General features: G+C 30.7%; 3 protein-coding genes across 3 annotated transcripts; 2 read left to right on the top strand and 1 right to left on the bottom strand.

Moving 5' to 3' along the window:
* Positions 1-6: 6 nt before the first annotated feature.
* Positions 7-9,204, top strand: lds (lodestar). Its single transcript, XM_066281571.1, has 18 exons — positions 7-265; positions 1,164-1,324; positions 2,269-2,319; positions 2,407-2,491; positions 2,556-2,674; positions 2,893-3,224; positions 3,854-4,026; positions 4,480-4,648; positions 5,034-5,206; positions 5,264-5,409; positions 5,938-6,095; positions 6,148-6,241; positions 6,295-6,583; positions 6,950-7,092; positions 7,146-7,391; positions 7,564-7,773; positions 8,285-8,442; positions 8,937-9,204. The coding sequence occupies exons 1-18, from the start codon at positions 220-222 to the stop codon at positions 9,109-9,111; spliced, it is 2,928 nt and encodes a 975-aa protein (XP_066137668.1). The 5' UTR covers positions 7-219; the 3' UTR covers positions 9,112-9,204.
* Positions 9,205-9,872: 668 nt separating this feature from the next.
* On the bottom strand, positions 9,873-10,499 carry LOC136338881 (uncharacterized). Its single transcript, XM_066281661.1, has 4 exons — positions 10,433-10,499; positions 10,278-10,376; positions 10,070-10,225; positions 9,873-10,023 (listed from the first exon to the last, which is right to left on the bottom strand). The coding sequence occupies exons 1-4, from the start codon at positions 10,469-10,471 to the stop codon at positions 9,961-9,963; spliced, it is 357 nt and encodes a 118-aa protein (XP_066137758.1). The 5' UTR covers positions 10,472-10,499; the 3' UTR covers positions 9,873-9,960.
* A 5,332-nt stretch (positions 10,500-15,831) lies between these two features.
* Positions 15,832-21,203, top strand: LOC136350895 (uncharacterized). Its single transcript, XM_066303046.1, has 3 exons — positions 15,832-16,045; positions 17,408-17,662; positions 18,760-21,203. The coding sequence occupies exons 1-3, from the start codon at positions 16,003-16,005 to the stop codon at positions 18,996-18,998; spliced, it is 537 nt and encodes a 178-aa protein (XP_066159143.1). The 5' UTR covers positions 15,832-16,002; the 3' UTR covers positions 18,999-21,203.
* The last annotated feature ends 148 nt before the right edge of the window (positions 21,204-21,351 follow it).

Consider the following 21,351-nt stretch of genomic DNA (forward strand, 5'->3'; position numbering starts at 1 on the left):
TTGTCAAGTTGTCAATTTGTCAATTACCTGTCAATCAAAACCGTTTGGAAATTGAAAATGCTTTTAATTCAAAATCAAACATTAGTCCACTGAAGATTTATTAAAAAATTACAAATTTATATAAAAATTTAAACCATACTGTTTTCAATGTCGACATTTTGCTTTGCACGCTGCATTAATAATACCACTTTACTTCAAGATACGTAAAATAACATTAAGATGTCCCTAAATGTGAGCAGCTTTGAGTCCTCAGACTCCAATTCAGGTAATCTCTAAAGCACCATTTCATGATTTTACTCATAATATTTAAAGATGCCCTTCTTAAAGACAGTATTGATTTCAAAGGTTTTGCCGTTTTTTTTTATACATATCACCCAATGTAGATATTTATCGTTTTTAAATAATTTCATCGGGAATTCTCAGGGGATTTAGTTCCAAATCTCGTGGGAATTTTATTTTTGTCCAATATTTTAGAATTCCAAATATCAACTAGCCGAATATTTACAAACATGAAATACAGTAAATTGACAAAAACATGCACTACTTGTGTAAGCAGTTGTTTTTCTGAACATCTAATTGCCAGAGGTAATGCAATAATTGAAAAGAAAATTATGAATAATTTTTGGGAAATTTATACAAATATTAAGTTAAAAAATGCTGAAATGCCTGTTTCAATTGTATGAATAATGAAAAATTGTTTTGCAACAGAGAATTTCATGAATCACATTCTTGAATAGGATTGCAAGATTGAAATATTACAGTTTTTGGTTCAATTATTAGTTTGGCATTATGGGATACCAGTATTGCATTATTAAAATATGCCAAATTAAATAGATCCTTGAAATTATTCCATAAATCAGTAGTTTATAGACATAATTCTAGTATTTACTTATTGCACTCCAATGGGCAATATGTCTGAAGTGAATTCCATATCTCAAAATTTATATTTTTTACTTTTTTAATCTGTTACTGAATAAGTAAAATAGAGAGATAAAAATATTCCGTATCTACAAAATCACCATAAGTTAGAATATTTATATTGTTTCATTTGTAACTTCTTTATTTTTGCTAATGTAAGATAAAACATTAAAAAATAAATTTCACCTTGCTCCTATACCAATAATATAAAAAATTAATAAAAAGTTCCTATAAATATTATGTAGCTAGTATTGAAGATGAGTCAGCCAGTATTATTAATGGGACAGAGTCGGAAAGGGAAAGTGATTTTGAAGATGATAATGGAATTGCCAGCCAAAATAGCAGTGCATCGTTAGTCAACATTAAATCACAGGATAGTGATTTTGTACCATCAGTGAAAAAGAAGGTAAATCAAATATACAGGACCTGATATAGTGCATTCTAAAAGGTGATTTCATAAGTAGCAAGGGTAAAGAGTAAGTCAAGATACAAAACAATTGATAAAAAAGATAGAACTTTGAAAAGAAATAACTATTCATTAGTTATTTCTTTTCAAAGTTCTATCTTGGATTTCATATCCAATTGAACACTAATTTTTGTTTATATTAGTGTCTTTCTTTGCATACATTTTATTATTGCTTAAAAACACAAAGAAACTTTTGTAAAATATTCAAGAATAAAATTATTTTTTTAGGTTTTATTACTTTATCATCTGTAGGTAGATTAAAGGTGATTTTTTGTTACAAAATACATTATATGCCTGTTTTGAGGTGGTACTATAAAGTGACCAAAAAGATTATTAGATGTGAACCTTTTAGATTTTTTCTTTGCAGTTGTATTTAGCTAAGAAGTTTGGGTTGTACATAGTGATAGGTTACAAAACATACATAAAATATATCTATAATGACACACAGCATTAAACTAGAAAAAACAAACTGAGTAGTTCTATTCAAAATATCAAAACTCGCAGTTGTAGAATTTTTTCAATTCATCCTATACTATTTAAAATGGAAATAAATTGTTCAGAACATTTTTGATATAATCCACAAGTATATCTTAAAAGTGACAAAAAGTGAATTTTTGAAATCAGAGATATATTTGTGCATCACTTTCTTTTTATTTTCATTTTAGTGTAAAATAGGTGTCTTCCAAGTACATATTGTTGACATATCTACATATTTTCAATATCCCATATAGGTTCTATTTTTTGTCTTGTTTCATTCAGTTATGTTTTCATATATGTGAGGGGTATACAGCTGGATTCTTTCAAGGCTAGTTCAACTTTGAGTATTTATATATACCCATGTGATTCGAGACCACCTTATAATGTTTTGTTTACCTTTTTTTTAGGTGCTACGGATTATAGACAGTGATGATTCCAATTCAGATGATGAGTCACAGGTATATGATACTTTTTGTATATATGTTTAAATAGCAAATTTATGAAAATTATTTGCTATAATACTTTTTTTTTACATTCTTTTTCAGCCGATTGCCAAACCTCGCAAATCTGAAAGTGATACCGTTAACTATGACTATGATCAAGTAACTTCTTTCAGACTAAGCACTGAAGGTAGATATTTCTAATGTTATCATACTTTATTAGATTAATTCATAGATTGTAATTGTGTTTTGAGGTATAATAAATAGCACAGTGATACAGCCACACCCTCGGGGGCAGGCTTATTGGCGACAAAATGAAGACAGTTCTTCTGTTGAGGAAGTGCCCGACGAAAGCAGAAATGCTATTGTTGAGGTAAGCATTAGGAAAATGTTAGCAAATGAAATAATTGTTTTTATAATGTAACTTGGTATACTCATAAAAGAGGTAGCTCATACCTATCACGTTCGAAACGCTTCGGATTATAAATATGAAATTTTTTCAAATTATTCCTCCTGCCACGTAGGTCTTTAACTCGCCATAAATTTATATTTTTTTACCCCATATGACTTTTACTATTATGTCGAACATAGATCAGCAGTGACGAGGAATGCATAATTCCGATCTCTACTCCCTTAAAACCTTCTGGCAAATCCAAAAATGCTATCCGCCAACCGACTTTACACGAATTAGTAGCCGCGCAGCCTAACGATGTAACCGTCCAGAAAAATCCAACACTTAGTCCCCAATGTAAAAGCAGTGAGAATTTGGGCCACGTTCAAACTGTAAACCAACGAGAGTATGGAGGACAGCAAGCACGCGTTGAGAATGCGCTTCGCGATTTCGAAAAACTTAAACGTTTGGCCGAAGGTTTGGATCTTGAGATGTTGCCGGACAAAGGGGAACTGATTACGAAAAGACTTAGGTAAATTTTTAGTTTTATGGTGTATAATTATGAAAATTTGTGAATATACAGAGGTTTTCATTTGAAATTTCTATGCTGCTGTTAATTTCAAGCATAACTGGTACTAGTACTGGTAACTGGTACTGTGCACTAGTAAAGCTATTGTTATAAGATAAAACATGACCTTCCTTGACTGTATATGAGACTTCAGAAAGTTGTCTCATTTAATTGTCTGCTTTCTGTCAATCTCCTATGTAATTCAGTTGGATCTGTTAGGTCAATAAAAAAGGTTATTGTTGTATCCAAATAATACGTTTATATGAAAAGTTTCCAGTCGTAATCTAGACGTGCATCGACTAAAATATTCGTTCAGAAATATTCAAGTGCCTTAGATCTCGGCATCTGCTCTATATACGTGAACGGACACACGCTGAGCGGTTATGTAGAGAGTAGTTAGTCTAATACATATTTTGTAAATACTTTTTCTAAATAGCATTTAGTGGTCTTTAGTTATTTCAAAGGACACAATAGTTATAATCTTAAGTTTTAAGATATTGATGTTTCAAGTATAAAATTGTGGAAAAAAATTTAGAAAGACCCACCTTTGTATGACAGTAAAATGTAAGAAATCTGCTTTCTTCCGATTCTAGTGCCATGAAAAGTAAGTTCGTGACGGAACAGAAGAAGCTGGAAAATATGATTGTTGCTGATGATGTCGAGGAAGTGGAACCAAATGCGCAAAGCGGAGCATTCCACAAAGTAAACTGGGAGGATATACAGTCAGGAGCAAATGCTGTGTTGCCCAAAACTTTCGGCAAAAAGGGTAAGCGAAAATTTTAAACATGATAGTAAGAAACTATTAAATTCGGTATGCTTATTTTTCTAAATTTAAACTTCAGCTGCAACCACGGGTCGATAATTGAATTCAATTAAATTTAAAAATGTAACTATTTAATTATTGAAAATATTAAATAATTCACATTTGTATCACATCATGTCAGCACAGCTTATTTATTTTTTTGAATACTGGTGAATGTTCTGGTTACAGGTATGCTCGCGATTAACTCTGATAACTGGCCATCAATTACCAGTTTTATCTAACTGAAATTATATCATTATTAAGGCTAGTTAAAAAAGAATACCATTTTTAAATATTCAGATGTTAGTTTAAGTTAAAAATTCCTTTATTGGCAAAAAACCAAAATTAAGGAACATTATATATTTCTCATCAATAGAGAAAGTAGATTATGTTTTTGTTTTACTTCCACTTTTCTAGCTCTCTCAACTTATAATACGCAAAAGACCGTTACAATGGACAGATTACAGCAACTCCATGGAGCCCTACAGGCTTGTCCAAAAGAAGAAGATATGGCCGACGATCCCAAAGGTCTTAAGGTTGAACTGATGCCTCACCAGAAAAGAGCCTTGGCTTGGTTGATGTTCAGGTATAAGAGAAATAATAATTGAATTGAATTGCGCTACCTAGTCTTTTTAAATGTTAAATTACCTCATCGAATACATCGGAAAAGTATAGATATAATGCAACGAATTTGGCCCACACATTTTATTAAATACTCGCTTTCAGCAAAATAGATTGATAAATGCTTTTCATAAATTGAATTGAGCTTTAAAACCATATTAAAATGTCTATCCTTATTTCTAATGCCAAAGCAAAAAACTTTGAACAATAAATCAAACATATAGGTCATAACTAATGCCTTGTATTATAGCTCTTTTAAATATGCAATGGGTCACGTATTTTGCATATTGTTTCTACAACAGTATATTTCATTGATTGGCAGACATGTGATGATTTTTACACGAATACAGGGAGAAAGCGAAACCTTCCGGAGGTATATTGGCGGATGACATGGGTTTAGGAAAAACATTGACAATGATAGCTTTGATTGTAAAAGAGATTCAACTGAAGGGCGCGGATTCGAATGAGGAAAATCTGGAGAAGGACAAGGAATGGTTGCGAAAGGAAAAGAAGGTCAAAGGAGGTTAGGACTTATAGTAGACTTATATTTAAATATTATGTTAATGGTATCGTTTATTAGGTAGCCTAATTGTGTGTCCTGCCAGCCTTTTAAATCAGTGGTCTGGAGAAATCGATAAAAGATTGAAACGAGGTTTAGTTTCTTACAATCTTTACCATGGGGCAAAGAGGGAAACTCGTACTAGAGAATTAGCGCAGTTCGACGTAGTATGTTGACGATTTTTCTTTAAATCCAGTCTGAAGTTGAAACTCTAGATTCAATATGTCTATTATTTCTCTATCACCGTCTTGAGTTTAACTGCAGATGTAATAAATACTTTTCCATTTGCATCTTACATGTTGTATCACCCTGTAAATAAAGTACCTAGTGTTTAGAACACTATAACAAAATCAAAATCTACTTATTATGTTAGGATCAGTAAAATCCTAAAATAGTAGAAAGATTCAAAATTCTTCAAGGATACATTTTGTATACAAGTTTATCTATATTTATTTTAAAATTTCAGGGGAATTGTGTTTTCTCAAGTTGGTTGTTAATTTCCGCCTTCTAGTCTAGTAGAATAGTAAAATCAGGAAGTCGAAAATTATTTCCAGTAATTTCTTGTGGCCTAAGTTTTTAAAAAACATTTTTCTGCTTAATCCTCGTTCATTAATTTGCGATGAGCCGTTTCAAAAAAATACAGAAAAACAAGATTGTATCTATAAACTAACACTTTATATTTTAATTTTCAATAGGTGATAACAACGTATTCGATCGTAAGCAACGAGAGCGAAAAAAAGAGCCCATTGTTTAGTATGTACTGGCGCCGAATCATTTTGGACGAGGCCCACCAAATTCGCAATTACAAAACGCAAAGCTCGGAAGCCTGTTGTCGCCTATCAGCCAAGTCTAGGTACTCCAATGGGATAGAATACTGTTGTTTTTTTTTATTTTTTATTTATTAGGTGGGCATTAACTGGAACTCCTATGCATAACAAAGAACTAGACATGTACGCCCAGTTGAAGTTCCTGAGGTGTACTCCGTTCGATGAACTACAAGTAATGATTGATTTAATTAGTTTCAAAGTTCTATACAAATTTGTGATGTTTAGGTTTGGAAACGTTGGATCGGAGATAAAAGCAGTGGCGGTCAAGAGCGATTGCACACTGTCATATCGTCACTAATGCTGCGCAGGACCAAGGCAGAGCTGATTGAGAAAAACGTTTTGATTTCAATGCCTGAGAAAAAATGGCTGCTAATCGAAGTCCATTTAGAAAAAAATGAGCTCCAAGTTTATCACAAGGTGTTAATTTTCTCGCAAACGTTATTTGCGCAGTTTCTGCATCAACGAGCCGAAAAAAATCAAGACTATGTTGACCAAAAGTTTATAGGAATGCCGGGTAAGACTTGCTTTCACCATATCAGCGTTATTCTAACTCCTTACTATATCATACAGGCTATTTAAAAAAATGTGAAAACATTACGATTTTTCTCAAATAATATGTTCTTGTTAAAATGCAGATCGCGCCAGAAGATTTATTTTTAATAGCATATTTTAAGCGTTAAATTGATTATAACGAAACAACTTTATTATGTATCAATAAAAATGAACGTCAGAATCATAAACAGATTTTATTTAAAGTTGTTCTTTTTTTGAGTTTTAATAAAAACATATTGTTGAAAAAAATATTTTGGTATTTCTATACTTTCTTGTCATACATTATATGATAAAACTTGAATAAAACTATTTTGTTTCTTTTCTCTAGCTGCCGGACCCAATCAGGAGTACAATAAAATGAGGCAAAAACTATTAAGACTGAACAAAGTAAAAAATGTTAGCCAACACGAAATTCTCGTTTTGTTGCTACGCCTTCGGCAAATTTGTTGCCATCCCTCTTTAATCACTGCGGTAGGCTGTCGAATAACTTCAATAATTTTTTTCCCCCAATATAACGTTTATAGATGCTAGAAGAAGGTCTGGAAACCGTCCATGATGATGAAGACGACGAAGGACGTGAAGAATTGAATTTACTAGAACAAATCCAGAAACTAGATATTAATGATACGCCCAATAAAGACGAAGATGAATATAATGCCAATTCCAATTCTACTGTGGATAATAATGCTGCAGTGAATTTGAAGGAAGCGGCCAGAGGCCACTTGAAACTCTCTGATCCAGTATTTGCTAAAGAGAGGGCCAGCAGCAAGGTCAGCATGTGATAGCTGTGACAATTTTTCAAATATTTGTTTGGAATTTTGACATAAGAATATCTAAGTAACGCTTAAGATAATATGGGACCAAAATTTCTTTCTTTTTCTGAGATTACTTTCCAAATTTTTAAGAATTTTCCATGACCTAATTGGAAGCAATACATTTCAGATCAAATATATGTTGAAAGTGCTAGGCGAAAATGTGCTTTCAAAGGGCGACAAAGCTGTGATTGTGTCGCAATGGTCGTCATATTTAAACTTGATAGGGATGCATTTGAAGGAGACTGGCATCGATTTCTATCAGTTGGATGGAAAAGTGCCCGTCCACAAGCGTATGGACATTATTAATAAGATCAACGATCCTGGTCACCCGACAAAGGTACGTTAATACATTATAGAGGTTTTTTGTTGGCTTTTTATTATAAACTGTGTCATAATGATGTCAAACATGAACTCAGTAACTTTTGTGTTGTAAAACTTAACTTGAAATTGTATAAGTGCTGTAAACGATTAGTATTTGCACTAAATTGTTAGAACTTCAAAACATATAATGAAAATGTTAGCTGTTATTTGCTATTAAATATCTCTGGAAGTAACAAAGATTTTTCAATGCGGGAAACAATTATACCAAGATTGTTAAACTGGTGGTCATAGTTTCAAAAGACGCGACACAATGAATTGAGGTACTGTGTTAAAGTAGTAATGTAAAAGACGCCAACAATTAGGTAGATTTTATGTGTTTTTTATTTCCAAAAAATAATCATTTTACATGTCGCATGTTTTGCAATTTTACAAATTCTCACTGTCAAATAAGTCCTGAAGTACTAAATTACACTCCGGTACTTAATTGACTTTTTTTTCCTAAATATCAATTTGTGAGCTTTTTTTAGATTTTGCTTTTATCCTTAACGGCTGGAGGCGTCGGTCTTAATCTAGTGGGTGCGAATCATTTGTTTTTATTGGATCTACATTGGAATCCACAACTGGAACGTCAAGCACAGGATCGAATTTACCGTGTCGGACAAACCAAACCAGTATTTATGTACAAGTAAGTCCTAAAAATTATGTCTGTTCAAACTGGTACCGGAATTTTCAAGAACTTTGAGTAATTTATTCCGATATATGATAGTAGTGAAAATCTAATACAGCTTTTGCCGTATTAGTTTAGTAAATTTGTGAATATTTAGTGAATACGCTGTGGTTTTTTAATAAGTTTTCTATTTCAATCAGAAATTAGTGGAAACGACTTGTTTATATTTGTAGAATTATCTTATGGAAAGTCAATACTTCGTAATGATTCGTAATCGATTACGTTCTCATATTAAATTTAATGTTGAACATAACTTAATTTTAGGACCAAATTAGTAATGCGCTGTCAAATTTGACTGAAAATTAATTTCCGTAGATATCTTGAAATTGAATTTGGGTATTTATTAAGTTCTTGCTTTTGGATCTAGCTTAAAAAGGAAGTTAATAGCGCATATTTATAATTTGGTTCAATACTTTCTGGAAAATTTAATTTAACACTGATTATTTTTTTAGGTTTATGGCAGTAGATACGATAGAAGAACGCATTAAACTGTTGCAAGATAAAAAGCTCTCAATGGCTGAAGCCATTTTAACTGGCACTAAGCAAGTAGGTCAAAACAAGCTTTCAATTGACGATCTTAAGATGATCTTCGGCTTAGGCCCCAATATGCTCCCAAGTACAACGTGATTAATGATTTTATATTGTTTTATTTTTTAGATATATTTTTATTGTTTTACTCTAACGTACAAATATTTTAATAAACTCAAATTTTCTCAGTAATGTAAGTGTTTTATTTCGTTTTATTATATTTCGTTAGATATTGAGTTTTTAAATATTAAATACATAAGTCCTCATCAAAACTTAAAGTTATTGTTAAATAGAGTTTTCAACATGCCCATTGTTTTAAAAAAGCTATATGTGTAAATTGAATACAGTAAAAATTAAAAATTGCTTTTGTTTTTTAATATCCCAAAATCCAAATGAATATCTTATGACGATATTAGTGAAGCTAAAAAATGTTTATTGCAAAATAATCTTTCTTTGATACTGCTCATCGCTTACAAAGTTTTGTTAAAAGAGGTTTATGGAAGAAATTTATACTAATGGTTAAAATTTCTTTCTTTCATTTTCTATTTTTGTTTTTATACTACACCGATTTCGGTCTTTCTGATTACTAATAACTGCTTGTTACGAGCAACTTCCATTATCATTATCAGCATGCATCATTCTAGATAACATTGTTGTTTTATGTCCTGAACCTCAGATTAAATGAGATATACCAAAATTTCTATATGATACATAATAGTTTATGCTACTTACCTACAATGATTAATACTAAACATATAAAATATTGCGACAAAAGCTATAAATTGCAGATGTTTAGGAACAATTTATAGGTAGTCGACAGTAAATCTTCGGTGTCTGTCGAGAATTTTATTATTTATAAATTGTAATCGAAGATATTTTATTTTCAGTAAGTTCACATCAAGATTATTAGATAAGATATCGTGACATCACTAGGTGCGAATAATTATTTCAGAAATTGATTTTCCTGGACGAATACAAAAGGTTCGCTACTGGAAATAAAATTCTCAACATCTGAAAATAAAATGTGTGAATGTGAATCTAAAATGGAAATTTATACCTTCTGTAAAAGCTGTCTGTTAATCTCGATCAATAGAAACAAAGTTATGCGAAATCTCCTTGAAAAATGTATTGTTCCTATGAAATACATTTTCTGGCATTTTACGTTCCAATTATACCAACTCAAGTTTGAATATGCCGCAGAAAATATATCTACCTACAAAACACTTCATTTTATATAACAATCTTTAGCTGAATTACTTTCTTACAAAATGATTATAATCTTCAGTGGTGTCCATTAAAATATAACTGATGAAGAAAAAAGTTATGCAATTGATCAGTCCGGTTAAAATGTTACCTTCGAAAGGCTATAGAATATGAATTATGGTTAAATAAAACTTAACGTTTGTTAAATTAAAGTTACCGAGAAAATCATTAATATCGATGCAACCGATAAAGGCATGCCGGCACATATGAACAAGAAATGTAGCAACTGGTTTGATTCGATTATTTGATTGTTTGATCTAAAAGTATTATAAATGAGATATACCAGATATCTGATTTAGCACGGGTTATATGACTTTTCTAGAGATCTCGGAAACCGTTAAAGATATGAAGACGAGTCAATTGAAGAAAAATAGTGGCTTAAACTGATTTACATAAATAATTTAAAATAAGAATTCTTTAATTAAAAAAAGTCAAAAACAGGTAGTACAATGTACAACTGTTATATTTAAACAGTTAGTCCGAGAAAGTAATGTCATAAATTTTGTGGGTTCTAGAGAAGGTTAAAATAATTCTAACACTTCGCATAAAAAAACTTCCTATCGGTCTTTGTTATCAAGTTATTTTCTCTTAAAGTAAGAAATTAAAAAAAAAGTAACTTTACTATAACTTGGAAACAATTATTAGTGTGACATTAAAAGTTGGAATGTTTTAATAACTTACAGAAATGCTTATTTTCATATGTAAACACATGTACTATATTATATGTATTCCTTATAAAATAAATTCAGGGAAAATAGTAACAATAATATAATTAAAGGGGAAAGTTTAAATTTCTCATTTAAACTCATTGATTTTCGTAGTGAGTTAATGAAATCAGTTTTTTTGTAACTTGATGTTGACATAATTTTTCTACAAAAAAGGTATACCTACCTTTAATCAATTTATTGTACCATTTTTGAGAAAATCTCATTTTATTATTAACATGCATCATAAATTTCAAGAAAAAAGCTTCGACAGCAATATCTTATGCAAGTCCGAACATTAGATGCAAATCTGCGCACTCCTCATTGTTAAACTTCAAGATATTAAAATACTTCATGTTGAAGACATTAAATGGTAACATAAACATTTTTGATAAATTTAGTTGTAATATATATAATTTTTTTATAATAAAATGTTATTTCATTTGATTTCAAATTGTTGGTATGTGTGGTGCATGTTGGTAATAAAATGCGATTTTCACATAAACGGTAGAAAATATCGATTAAAATAAAATATACTTTTTTTTATAGGAAAAGTATGAAAAAGACTAATTTCGTCAACTCACTATAAAAATGAATGAGTCTAAATGAAAAATTTTGACTTCCCTTGTATGGGGAAGACATAAAATATTTGTTTACATATGAAAATAAAAATGACTTAGTTAAATCGCCCAAGTTTTATTGTCATCGTAAGAATTGTTTCAAAGTTACAGCAAAAATGCTTTTTAAACTTTTTATTTAGAGAGCGAATAACTTGATAATGAAGGCCGCTAGGATATTTTTCATATGAAGAATTAGCGTTATTTTAACCTTCTCTAAAGCGCCTAGAATTTATGATATGACTTTTATGGCTCTGTATACATCAATGGTGCTCACAAATTATTTCAACGTTTTTTATTTTTGGTCTGCTGAAAAATTATAGGGATTTTCATGAAATTAATTTTTTTTAATGACAGTTTCACGAAAACTCAGTACACTCTGATGTCTCCAAATAAAATTAATTTTACAGTCACTCAAAAAAGTATTCGTACAGCGGGAAAAAAATTCTGTGACCCATAATTTTCGACTGATTTTGTTCAAAATTTGTATAATGAAAAATCAATCCTAAACTCAGCTTAGGTGTTCGAGCAAGTTTTGAAAATTAAATTTTTAGAGTGCTTTTCATGGTCTTAAAAAAAAACTCCATTTCGAAAACTTCTTGTGCAGTGGAAATTTTTCAGTAGGATTTTAATGATCCTGTAGAGGGGATTTTTCTACGTATATCCAGAAAATTTGATCAAAGTCAGACCACAAATAAGGGAGTTGCAGCTTTTTAAATTCGCCAAAAAATGACGATTCTCACGCAAAATAATAAAATTTAAACATTTTTGGCGAATTTAAAAAGCTGCAACTCCCTTATTTGTGGTCTGACTTTGATCAAATATTCTGGATATACGTAGAAAAATCCCCTCTACAGGATCATTAAAATCCTACTGAAAAATTTCCACCGCACAAGAAGTTTTCGAAATTGAGTTAAGACCATGAAAAGCACTCTAAAAATTTAATTTTCAAAACTTGCTCGAACACCTAAACTGAGTTTAGGATTGATTTTCCATTATACAAATTTTAAATAAAATCAGTCAAAAATTATGGGTCACAGAATTTTTTTTCCGCTGTACGAATACTTTTTTGAGCGACTGTATGTGTGTTCCTTCATGAATAGCAATGGTGTAATTAACAGTCCTTTTTCGTCTATATTTTTCTTTGGGTCGATTGTTTACATTTTAGTAGCAAACTAGGACTTTTACTTTGACATTTTGACTTTGTTTGTACGATCCTGTACTTTCTAGTTGTTGGTCGATTTTTGCCTGAAAAAAATTGTGATCCCCACGGATTGGATTTTGCTGATTTCAAATGTATATTTCTTAAAGTATAGAGAATCATACTTTACAGTAGTAGCGGATTTTAGTTAAAATTTTTTTCATTAATAGTACCTTTGAATCTTCTCATATATTACCGCAATTCCCTTTAAAGATTCCATAATATCTTTCTCATATTTCATCATGTCAGCCTTTTGCTGAATATTCCAATAATAATTCAAAATTCTTTGATCCTCTTTATTACACTTTTTTCGAAATTGCATCACATGATCGGTGAGAATCAATAAGGCCATTTGATTTTGGAAAATAAAGTATATGTAATAGATGGTTGCCCCTATCGACAAAATGATCATGTTGACAATACACGAAAACAATAAATATGGCCACAGCTTATATACAACATTTCCTAAAATATTTAAATTTTTTAAATATTTTAGTGCATAATTCTTATTATAGCAACACACCGAAAATTGGCTGAAAAATTAAGATAATTAAAACTTTTTGCTCGGCTTGGACAATCCAGTAATTATAATCCAATAAACCGACCAGAAATACGAAAATTGCCATGATGATAACCGATACGTAAACCTTTTGTACTGAACTCCTCCACATATGATGGTTTAATAGACTCTTTGAATTTTCCTTCTCAGGACTAATTGAATGTAACAGAGTTTTAACAGTATCACAATGCCTGCTGAAGTCTCTGATTCCTAATGCAACTACAAAAGCCATAGAGATGATCTAAAAATATTTTTCTTATATTCCTTAAGTAGATTTTGTATGGTACCAACCTACTAAAATCACTATTAAATGGAACGACAAGTAACGTAAGAAGAAATCGTATTTGAAGTGCAAGATCAAATAGTACGACTGAATTGCCATTATCGGTATCAAGATTAATATCTGGAGGTAAATTAAAGACACTAGGTTCTTTATTATCCAAAGGAAGTTGAATAAAATAGACAAAAATTCACCTGAAAGAAAATTTGCGTACAATTAATATATTCGTGACAAATGATTTTTAAATCTCAAAGTAAAGTCATGTTGAGAGATCTAGAGAGAATGAAAATGGACGAATTCACCGTTGATGATTTTTAAGATCCCTCAAGAGATTTCTCTGGAATTTTTTAGGATTGATTTACTTTTCCAGGAATTTTCTGACAATGCGTCTTGGGAATCGCAAGCAGTTTTTTTCAAGATTTTAAAAGAAATCGTTTCAATTTTTGCACATTCTACAGGGTGTCCTAGCTCGAAGTCTTCAAAGATAAACATTTGACACAGTTCCTTATTTTGAGCAAAAAAGTTAATATGCCTACTTAAGTCCTTGAAACGCTTTGTGACTGAGACAGCGCGTTGATAAATATAAAACATTTTTTATTATTTGTTTATAGCTCCTAGTGTTTATACAATATTCAATCAAAATTTTTAGTGCAAGCTACTCTTAAAAATTTTACCCAGTTGGACTAACTGAAGACCAACCAAACCATTATGAAACTCTTTAGGGTAACATTTTTTTGGCTTCCGGCTTGTTTTTACCCAAACTTCTTCGTGTTGCGCCATCGAGCACCACTGATCACAAAAAATATACAGAGTGTGAAATAGGTACATAATAATAAGAGTACGTAATGAGCGTATTTTACATGCTTACTTGGTTGTTCTTTGAATAACATTTTCCTAATAAATACAACTATTGAGGATACCTGACCTTATATCCTGAAAACTAAACAAAATTAAGGAATGGTAGGAAACCAAACATGAAAGTCTCGATGAAGATTTAAATTTTAATACTACGTAATTCTTAAACAAATTTAGTTATTTATTTAAATAATAAGCTTAAATTACCTCTGTAATGATAAAATAATATGAACCGGCATCGTCTCGTTTTTGAAATATAGATTAAGTAAGATATATTGGTGGTTGAGAGTGATTTTCGTGCTTTGTGAAGTATCTTTAATAATTTATAACTGAAATTTACAACATTGGATAGGTAAAATAGTCAGAATATAGATGACGTATTGTACCTTTAGATGCGTTAATTTCATGTATCTTCATATGATTATTTTCATAGCATCTGACTCGAACTTTTCTGTCTATATCATATTGTTGAGAAACTGTTTATCACAATTTTATACGATCGTACTATATCAGACTTTGGACAGATATGGGTCTAAAATTGTAAAACGTATATGGATCTGATAAAGATGGTAGTTCGAAAAAATTCTTGTTCAGGAAGAGCTAATGAAATAAAATTTAGGGCTTCGTTAGCCTATAATCAAAAAGGTTCTGACATTAAGTTAGTAGTAAAAAGACAAATAAAACACGTCTTGATACTATGTTGAAGGAGGATCATAGTTATACTAAATTTCTGTGTTAAATGTTTTTGTTTAAGCTCGAATAAAAATTTTCAATCAGTGCTTTGGTAGGAATATTTTTCTCGCTGCCTGCAAAAGTGCGAAAGTTATTCCCACATTAAAAAAAAAAATTAAAGTTGATTTAGGGGATCAGCAAATTATTTCCTGATCCGCCGTATTTTATTTTTGCGATCCCTCCTATAACTGCAAAATAATATCTAACTTACGATTCGTTTTGGAATCTGTTTTCCGATCTCTATTATGTTATAAAGGATTATTTTGTGACGGTTTGAAATATATAATTTCTGTTAAAAATGGATGCAAAATTTCAAATAAATAAAATAACAGTTTTTAATTTATCACCCTGTATTTTTCAAAATAAAATAGTTCCGTTTCGTATAATTATATGTATATGGGATTTAAGAATGTCGATAAGATATGTGGATTTTAGTTGCACCAAACTTAAGATATATTGATGGCTAAACAACTCGTTTTTAATATAAAAAGTCCAGTCTCATCTCTCATCCCCTGATAAATACTTTAATAATGGATTACTTTAATATCGCCATAAGTAACCGTATTCCTTACAAAACCGCATTAGTAATTTTTATCGCTTTTATTAAGATATTCTTAATAAATATCGTAAAACTTTGTTTATTGAGCCGGATTATCAATATATCTTTACAATAGCATTAAGTATAGGAAGACATCGTTGATGTCTCTGCTGTGTCTGTGCTAATCCTTTTACATTTAGCAGGGAAATTGCCAACGATACAGTGTAACTAGGAGAAAAAAATGAATGTGATCGCGTGTGTTTTTGTGGTTTTCATCCAGGCCAGTGAGTAAAAAATGCATATATGAGAAAAATTATTGCAACTAGTTGCATGGAATACCTACTTGGATACCTCAAGAAAAAATAATGTTTTATAGTTATTAATTTCATCAATACCATACCAAATTATATAAAGTATCATTTTCAAAACTTACCAAAAAAAATTGAAATACTTTCTTTAAAACTTCTATTATTCTGTATTCAGTTTCTTAAAGAGGTTTTGGAAAATACATCCACCAAAGGCCATATTTATTGAAATATTACTTAAATGAAAATTGTAATTTCATTTTAATCTGATTTACAAAATCGTCGCACGATCCATGTACATATAGACAGTTTTAAGATAAATCATGTATTCTCGAAACAGTCATTCCATTTTAATCTTCTTTTAACTAACTCTATAATTTTGATTTAAATATGCTAAACCAAATTAAATACTAATACCTCAGTTTAATTTAAGATTCAGCATTTAACATTATAACTTTTTAATTCGTTCTCTAGTAATCACTAAACACTAGCATTGGGTGAAATTCATTTAGTTCCGGATAGAAACTGCAAGATATGCCTTTTTATGCAAATTTTTGGATTCCTTAGTTTTCCAGCTATTTCGAAATTACAACATTTGGATTTTTATAAAGTATTCGTGATTAAAAGAAAATGTATTGCGAATTAAAATAGGGAAAATTTCATACTGTCGATATGTTAGAATTAGATTCCGAATTAACAGAGCCCAAATCATAAATTTAGCTTTTCAGATTAACAGTTTAAAGTACTTCTTCGTAAAAAGGAGTTTTTAATATTATATTCATTTAATAAAACATAGTATCCATTGATTTGTTGAATATCAGTTTTCTCAAAAACTCTTGGGGATTTCCATTTTCAACGAGAGTACCTTTTTTAAGTAAAAATATTCAAACTTAATATTTTTCTTATAAAATCGTCAATAAAGATAAGTACAAAAAGTTTAGATATTTTTTAAGTGTTATTCCCTGTATTACTCGCCCTTGAAAAAATGTGTAAATTTTTTTATAGAGACTCAGAAAGAGCACAAAAATTATAATAAAGTATAAAATTTCATTTATTTATCTCTAAATTTTTCGAAAACATTAATAAAAAAATATTGTCAGGAATCAACCTTTCACACCCTGTACCCTCTGCGCCTTTCGATATACATTTATAGAAAGTTTTCATGATATTTTAGGACATACAATAGAATACGTGGTTGAATTCATGGCGCTATGTTCAGAGACATCTTATTTAAATATAACTCACAAAGCTGAGAATGTTTAACATTTTTTACCGTGCTTTTATACCTTGCACTACAACTTTTCAAAAGTGCACCTTGCGTACAAGTTCATTTTCTTTCAGGCTTGGTCTTATCCACTCTCGATATTTGTTATTTTTGCAACACTGAGGTACATGGAGAAGGTTGCGAAGAACCTATCAATTCTGAATCTATCCAGATGCAGAACTGTTCTGTCTCGGACATCGTAACCAATTCCAACCAGTACGTTTCAAAAGTTAAACATTTTCTCGTGGAGCAAAACCAAATCCAGGACTCCATAAACATCAAAACCACAAGCGCTTATAATGCTGTTTGCATCTATATGCATTACACCTTCAGTAAGTATATTTTGGAAAAACATCATTATTATATCCTACTGTAGTTTTTGAAACATTATGAGTTCATTTTGTACGAAATAATAGTATATTATTTGATAACCATATAATAAAAGCCAGCATTGATGATGGAGGGAAAGAGGGTTATTATAGAGCGAGTACAATAGTAGACTTTGTTTACAGCTAAACATTTTTACTTTAAATATACTAATTATCATACAAATTTCAAGACCTAGAATTGATGCATCAAATTCAATGAAAATTGGTATATGTAGTTAGTTGTAATAGTAGTACAATTGATCAGATACAGGAAGTGTCAGAACTAATAGCTAAATCAGACATTTAACGTGTTAAAAATGTGCTCTTCCAGAAAGACAATGTAAGATTACATTGCTCGTACAATTATGACTCATCTATCATATAGCGTCGCAATATTAATGTGCTTCCTTGGCCTCCACGCTCTCCAAATCTTGCCCTCATAAAACACTTTAGAGACATGATACGAAGAAGAGTTCCTATAGTTAATGGCGTACTTCAGTAGAGTTAGGAAATTCAATTCAAGTTATTTTGGATGCACTACCTTAAAAGAAAATTCACCATTTGTTGCAAAAGCATGCGCAGACGAGTTTCTGAGGGTATAAATTCACGAGGTGGTTATACACATTATTCGAATTTTAAAAACTTTCTGGACTTGGATTTACTCACAACTCACATTATTTATTTTGTATGGTGTTGTCAATATACTTACAAAATTATATTAAATTACACGCATTATTTCTAGTCGTTCGAATTTTTATGACAAGTAGTATAATTCACTTTCTTGTACTTTAAATGATCACATTGTTATTCGCCTTTTAATGATAAATTTAAGTCTATTAACAAATCACAATAAGATTACCTTTTTTTTTTTTAAGTTTTCTTATCTTTTGGCTTATATCTAGAGCTTCGATGACTTTAATATAATTTATTTTTAGTAGAATTTCTATTCAATTAGGTTCTAAGTCACTATAATTAACAAGAAAATCTATAATATTTTTGAGGTCTTTGAGAAACACCTGTAATACAATGCATCATTATTGTTCTACTAAATTTGCTCATAGGTGGAAGGAATATATCAGCCAGAGGTTGCGAAATAGAATTCATCGACATCAAAAATGAATTTTTGGATATTTGCGAGTACTACCGCCAAATAATACCAAATAGAATTGAGAATTTCACTTGTGCTGTATGCCATAAGGACTTTTGCAATCATCGAGGCTATGGGCATGATGGTGCCAACGTGTTTTCAGTTTCTCTCAGCATGTTGTTTGCGATGTTGTTGGCCAGGTTTTACATGTAACTTGATCTATTCTTATAAGTATGTGTAAATAAATAGGACATGTAGGTTTCAGTAAAGAATATACAGGGTGTTCGATTTATCATGCACATGCGATTTTCTCGAAAACTAAGAATTTAATAAAAAAATGTTTCAAATAAAGTTTGTTTGGGATAAAGGAGCGCTTCTTTTGACATTTTTTTTTCAAAAAAATTGTCATTTAGAAGGCCTTTTCAAGGTCATTCGCATTTTTTCTTATGGAAACCCTAGATTTTTTTGACAAAAATGGATACATCACTAAAAACTGAAAAACATTTGTCTGAAAAATTTTTCGATTCAACGCATTTTTAGATAGTTTATTCAAAGAAATAATCGAAAATTAAGTAAAGCGTGGAACAACAACATAAAAGTTTTCTAATCCAACAAATGTTCAAAATTCTATTTATTAACGTTCACAGGTTTACAAATTGCATTACAGGTTTTTTAAATAAATTGTTTCAATAAAAAACAACCGATAATATAAAATTTAATTGATAAGTTTAGTAAATAAATAAAATGTTCAAATCATAGTAGCAGTTGAGTGGTGTTGTTCGAATTGTTTCTTTGTGATTAAGAAGTACTTGAAGAATAATGGCGTATTTTTCATTAAAAGAAAAAATTCAAATGATCCTTATTTATGGAGAAAGTGGTCGCGATATTTCGAGGACAATAACAATGATCCTGAACGATTTCCAGAAAAGGTTGTGCCGCCAAGGTTTACATTCAAAAGACTTGTGAGGCAGTTTGAAGAGACTGGGAATGTTGATAAACAAAAAAAGAAACATAAAAACAACGTAGCTAATGAAGACAATGAAATCAATGTCCTGGCTGCTATTGCTTACAATCCAGAAATTAGTATTCGACAAACTGCATCAAATTCAGGAGTAGCACAGAACAGTGTTTTTCGTATTTTGCATCGTCATAAATTAAAACCTTATTGTATTTCCCTACATCAGAAACTTCACGGCGAAGATCTTCGGAATCTTATGTTATTTTGTCAATGGGCTCAAAGACAAATAATCGATAACCCAAACTTTTTTATGTTAGTTTTGTTCTCTGACGAATCAACTTTTATAAATCATGGTCAAATTAACCGCCACAATATGTATTACTGGTCTGTAGACAATCCTAAATGGATGAGGCAGGTTGAGCATCAGCATCCATGGTCTGTAAACGTGTGGTGTGGAATCATAGGAACAAATTTAATTGGATCATATTTTATTGATGGGATCTTGAACAGGGAAAAATACCAACAATTTTTAAGGCGAAAATTGCCCGTTTTACTTGAAGAGCTGAACTTCGAATTGCGACGTTCCATGAGGTTTCAACACGATGGTTGCCCAGCGCATTTTTTTAGGGGTGTTCGACAAATCTTTGTTAGTGATTATTCAGAACGCTGGATTGGACGAAATGGTCTTATTAACTGGCCGGCAAGATCGCCAGACTTGATGTCTCCAGATTTTTTTTTATGGGGATATTTGAAGGATAAAGTTTACAAGCATATTCCGACAACCCCAGAAAATATGAAATAACGGATTAGGCAAGCTTCTCGGGAAATTAATACTCAAACATTATTATGCGTTCATGAATCGTTTAAAAAACGTATTGTAAAGTTTATTGGAGTTGGTGGAAGAAATTTTGAACATTTATTGGATTAGAAAACTTTTATATTGTTGTTTCACGCTTTACTTAATTTTCGATTATTTCTTTGAATAAACTATCTAAAAATGCGTTGAATCGAAAAATTTTTCAGACAAATGTTTTTCAGTTTTTAGTGATGTATCCATTTTTGTCAAAAAAATCTAGGGTTTTCATAAGAAAAAATGCGAATGACCTTGAAAAGGCCTTCTAAATGACAATTTTTTTGAAAAAAAAATGTCAAAAGAAGCGCTCCTTTATCCCAAACAAACTTTATTTGAAACATTGTTTTACTAAATTCTTAGTTTTCGAGAAAATAGCATGTGCATAATAAATCGAACACCCTGTATAATTATCGTTGAGTTGTGAAGAAGGTTTTTGTAATGTAAAAACACATACAAATAATATCAAATTCGTTTAAAAAAATGCTGCCTATATTTAATTTGAACGTTAAGAAAGGTACTAAAATCAATGCTAAAAATTAGAAAAAGATGGTATATGCTAAGATCGTAGCCATATTGTACAAATAAAAATCATAATTTTCAGGATAAATGGAGTTTCCTTGCTTAATAAGTCATATTATTGCAGAGGGTAGTGTTGCAGATAAGGTACTCTTTTTTCAACAGACCATTTTTATTATTAAGTTTTTCCTTAAATATACAGCAGAAGTTGGTAAATGAGTCATTGTAAGGTCATAGCG

The sequence above is a fragment of the Euwallacea fornicatus genome, chromosome 4, assembly GCF_040115645.1.
Source record: "Euwallacea fornicatus isolate EFF26 chromosome 4, ASM4011564v1, whole genome shotgun sequence".
NCBI classification, from domain to species: domain Eukaryota; kingdom Metazoa; phylum Arthropoda; class Insecta; order Coleoptera; family Curculionidae; genus Euwallacea; species Euwallacea fornicatus.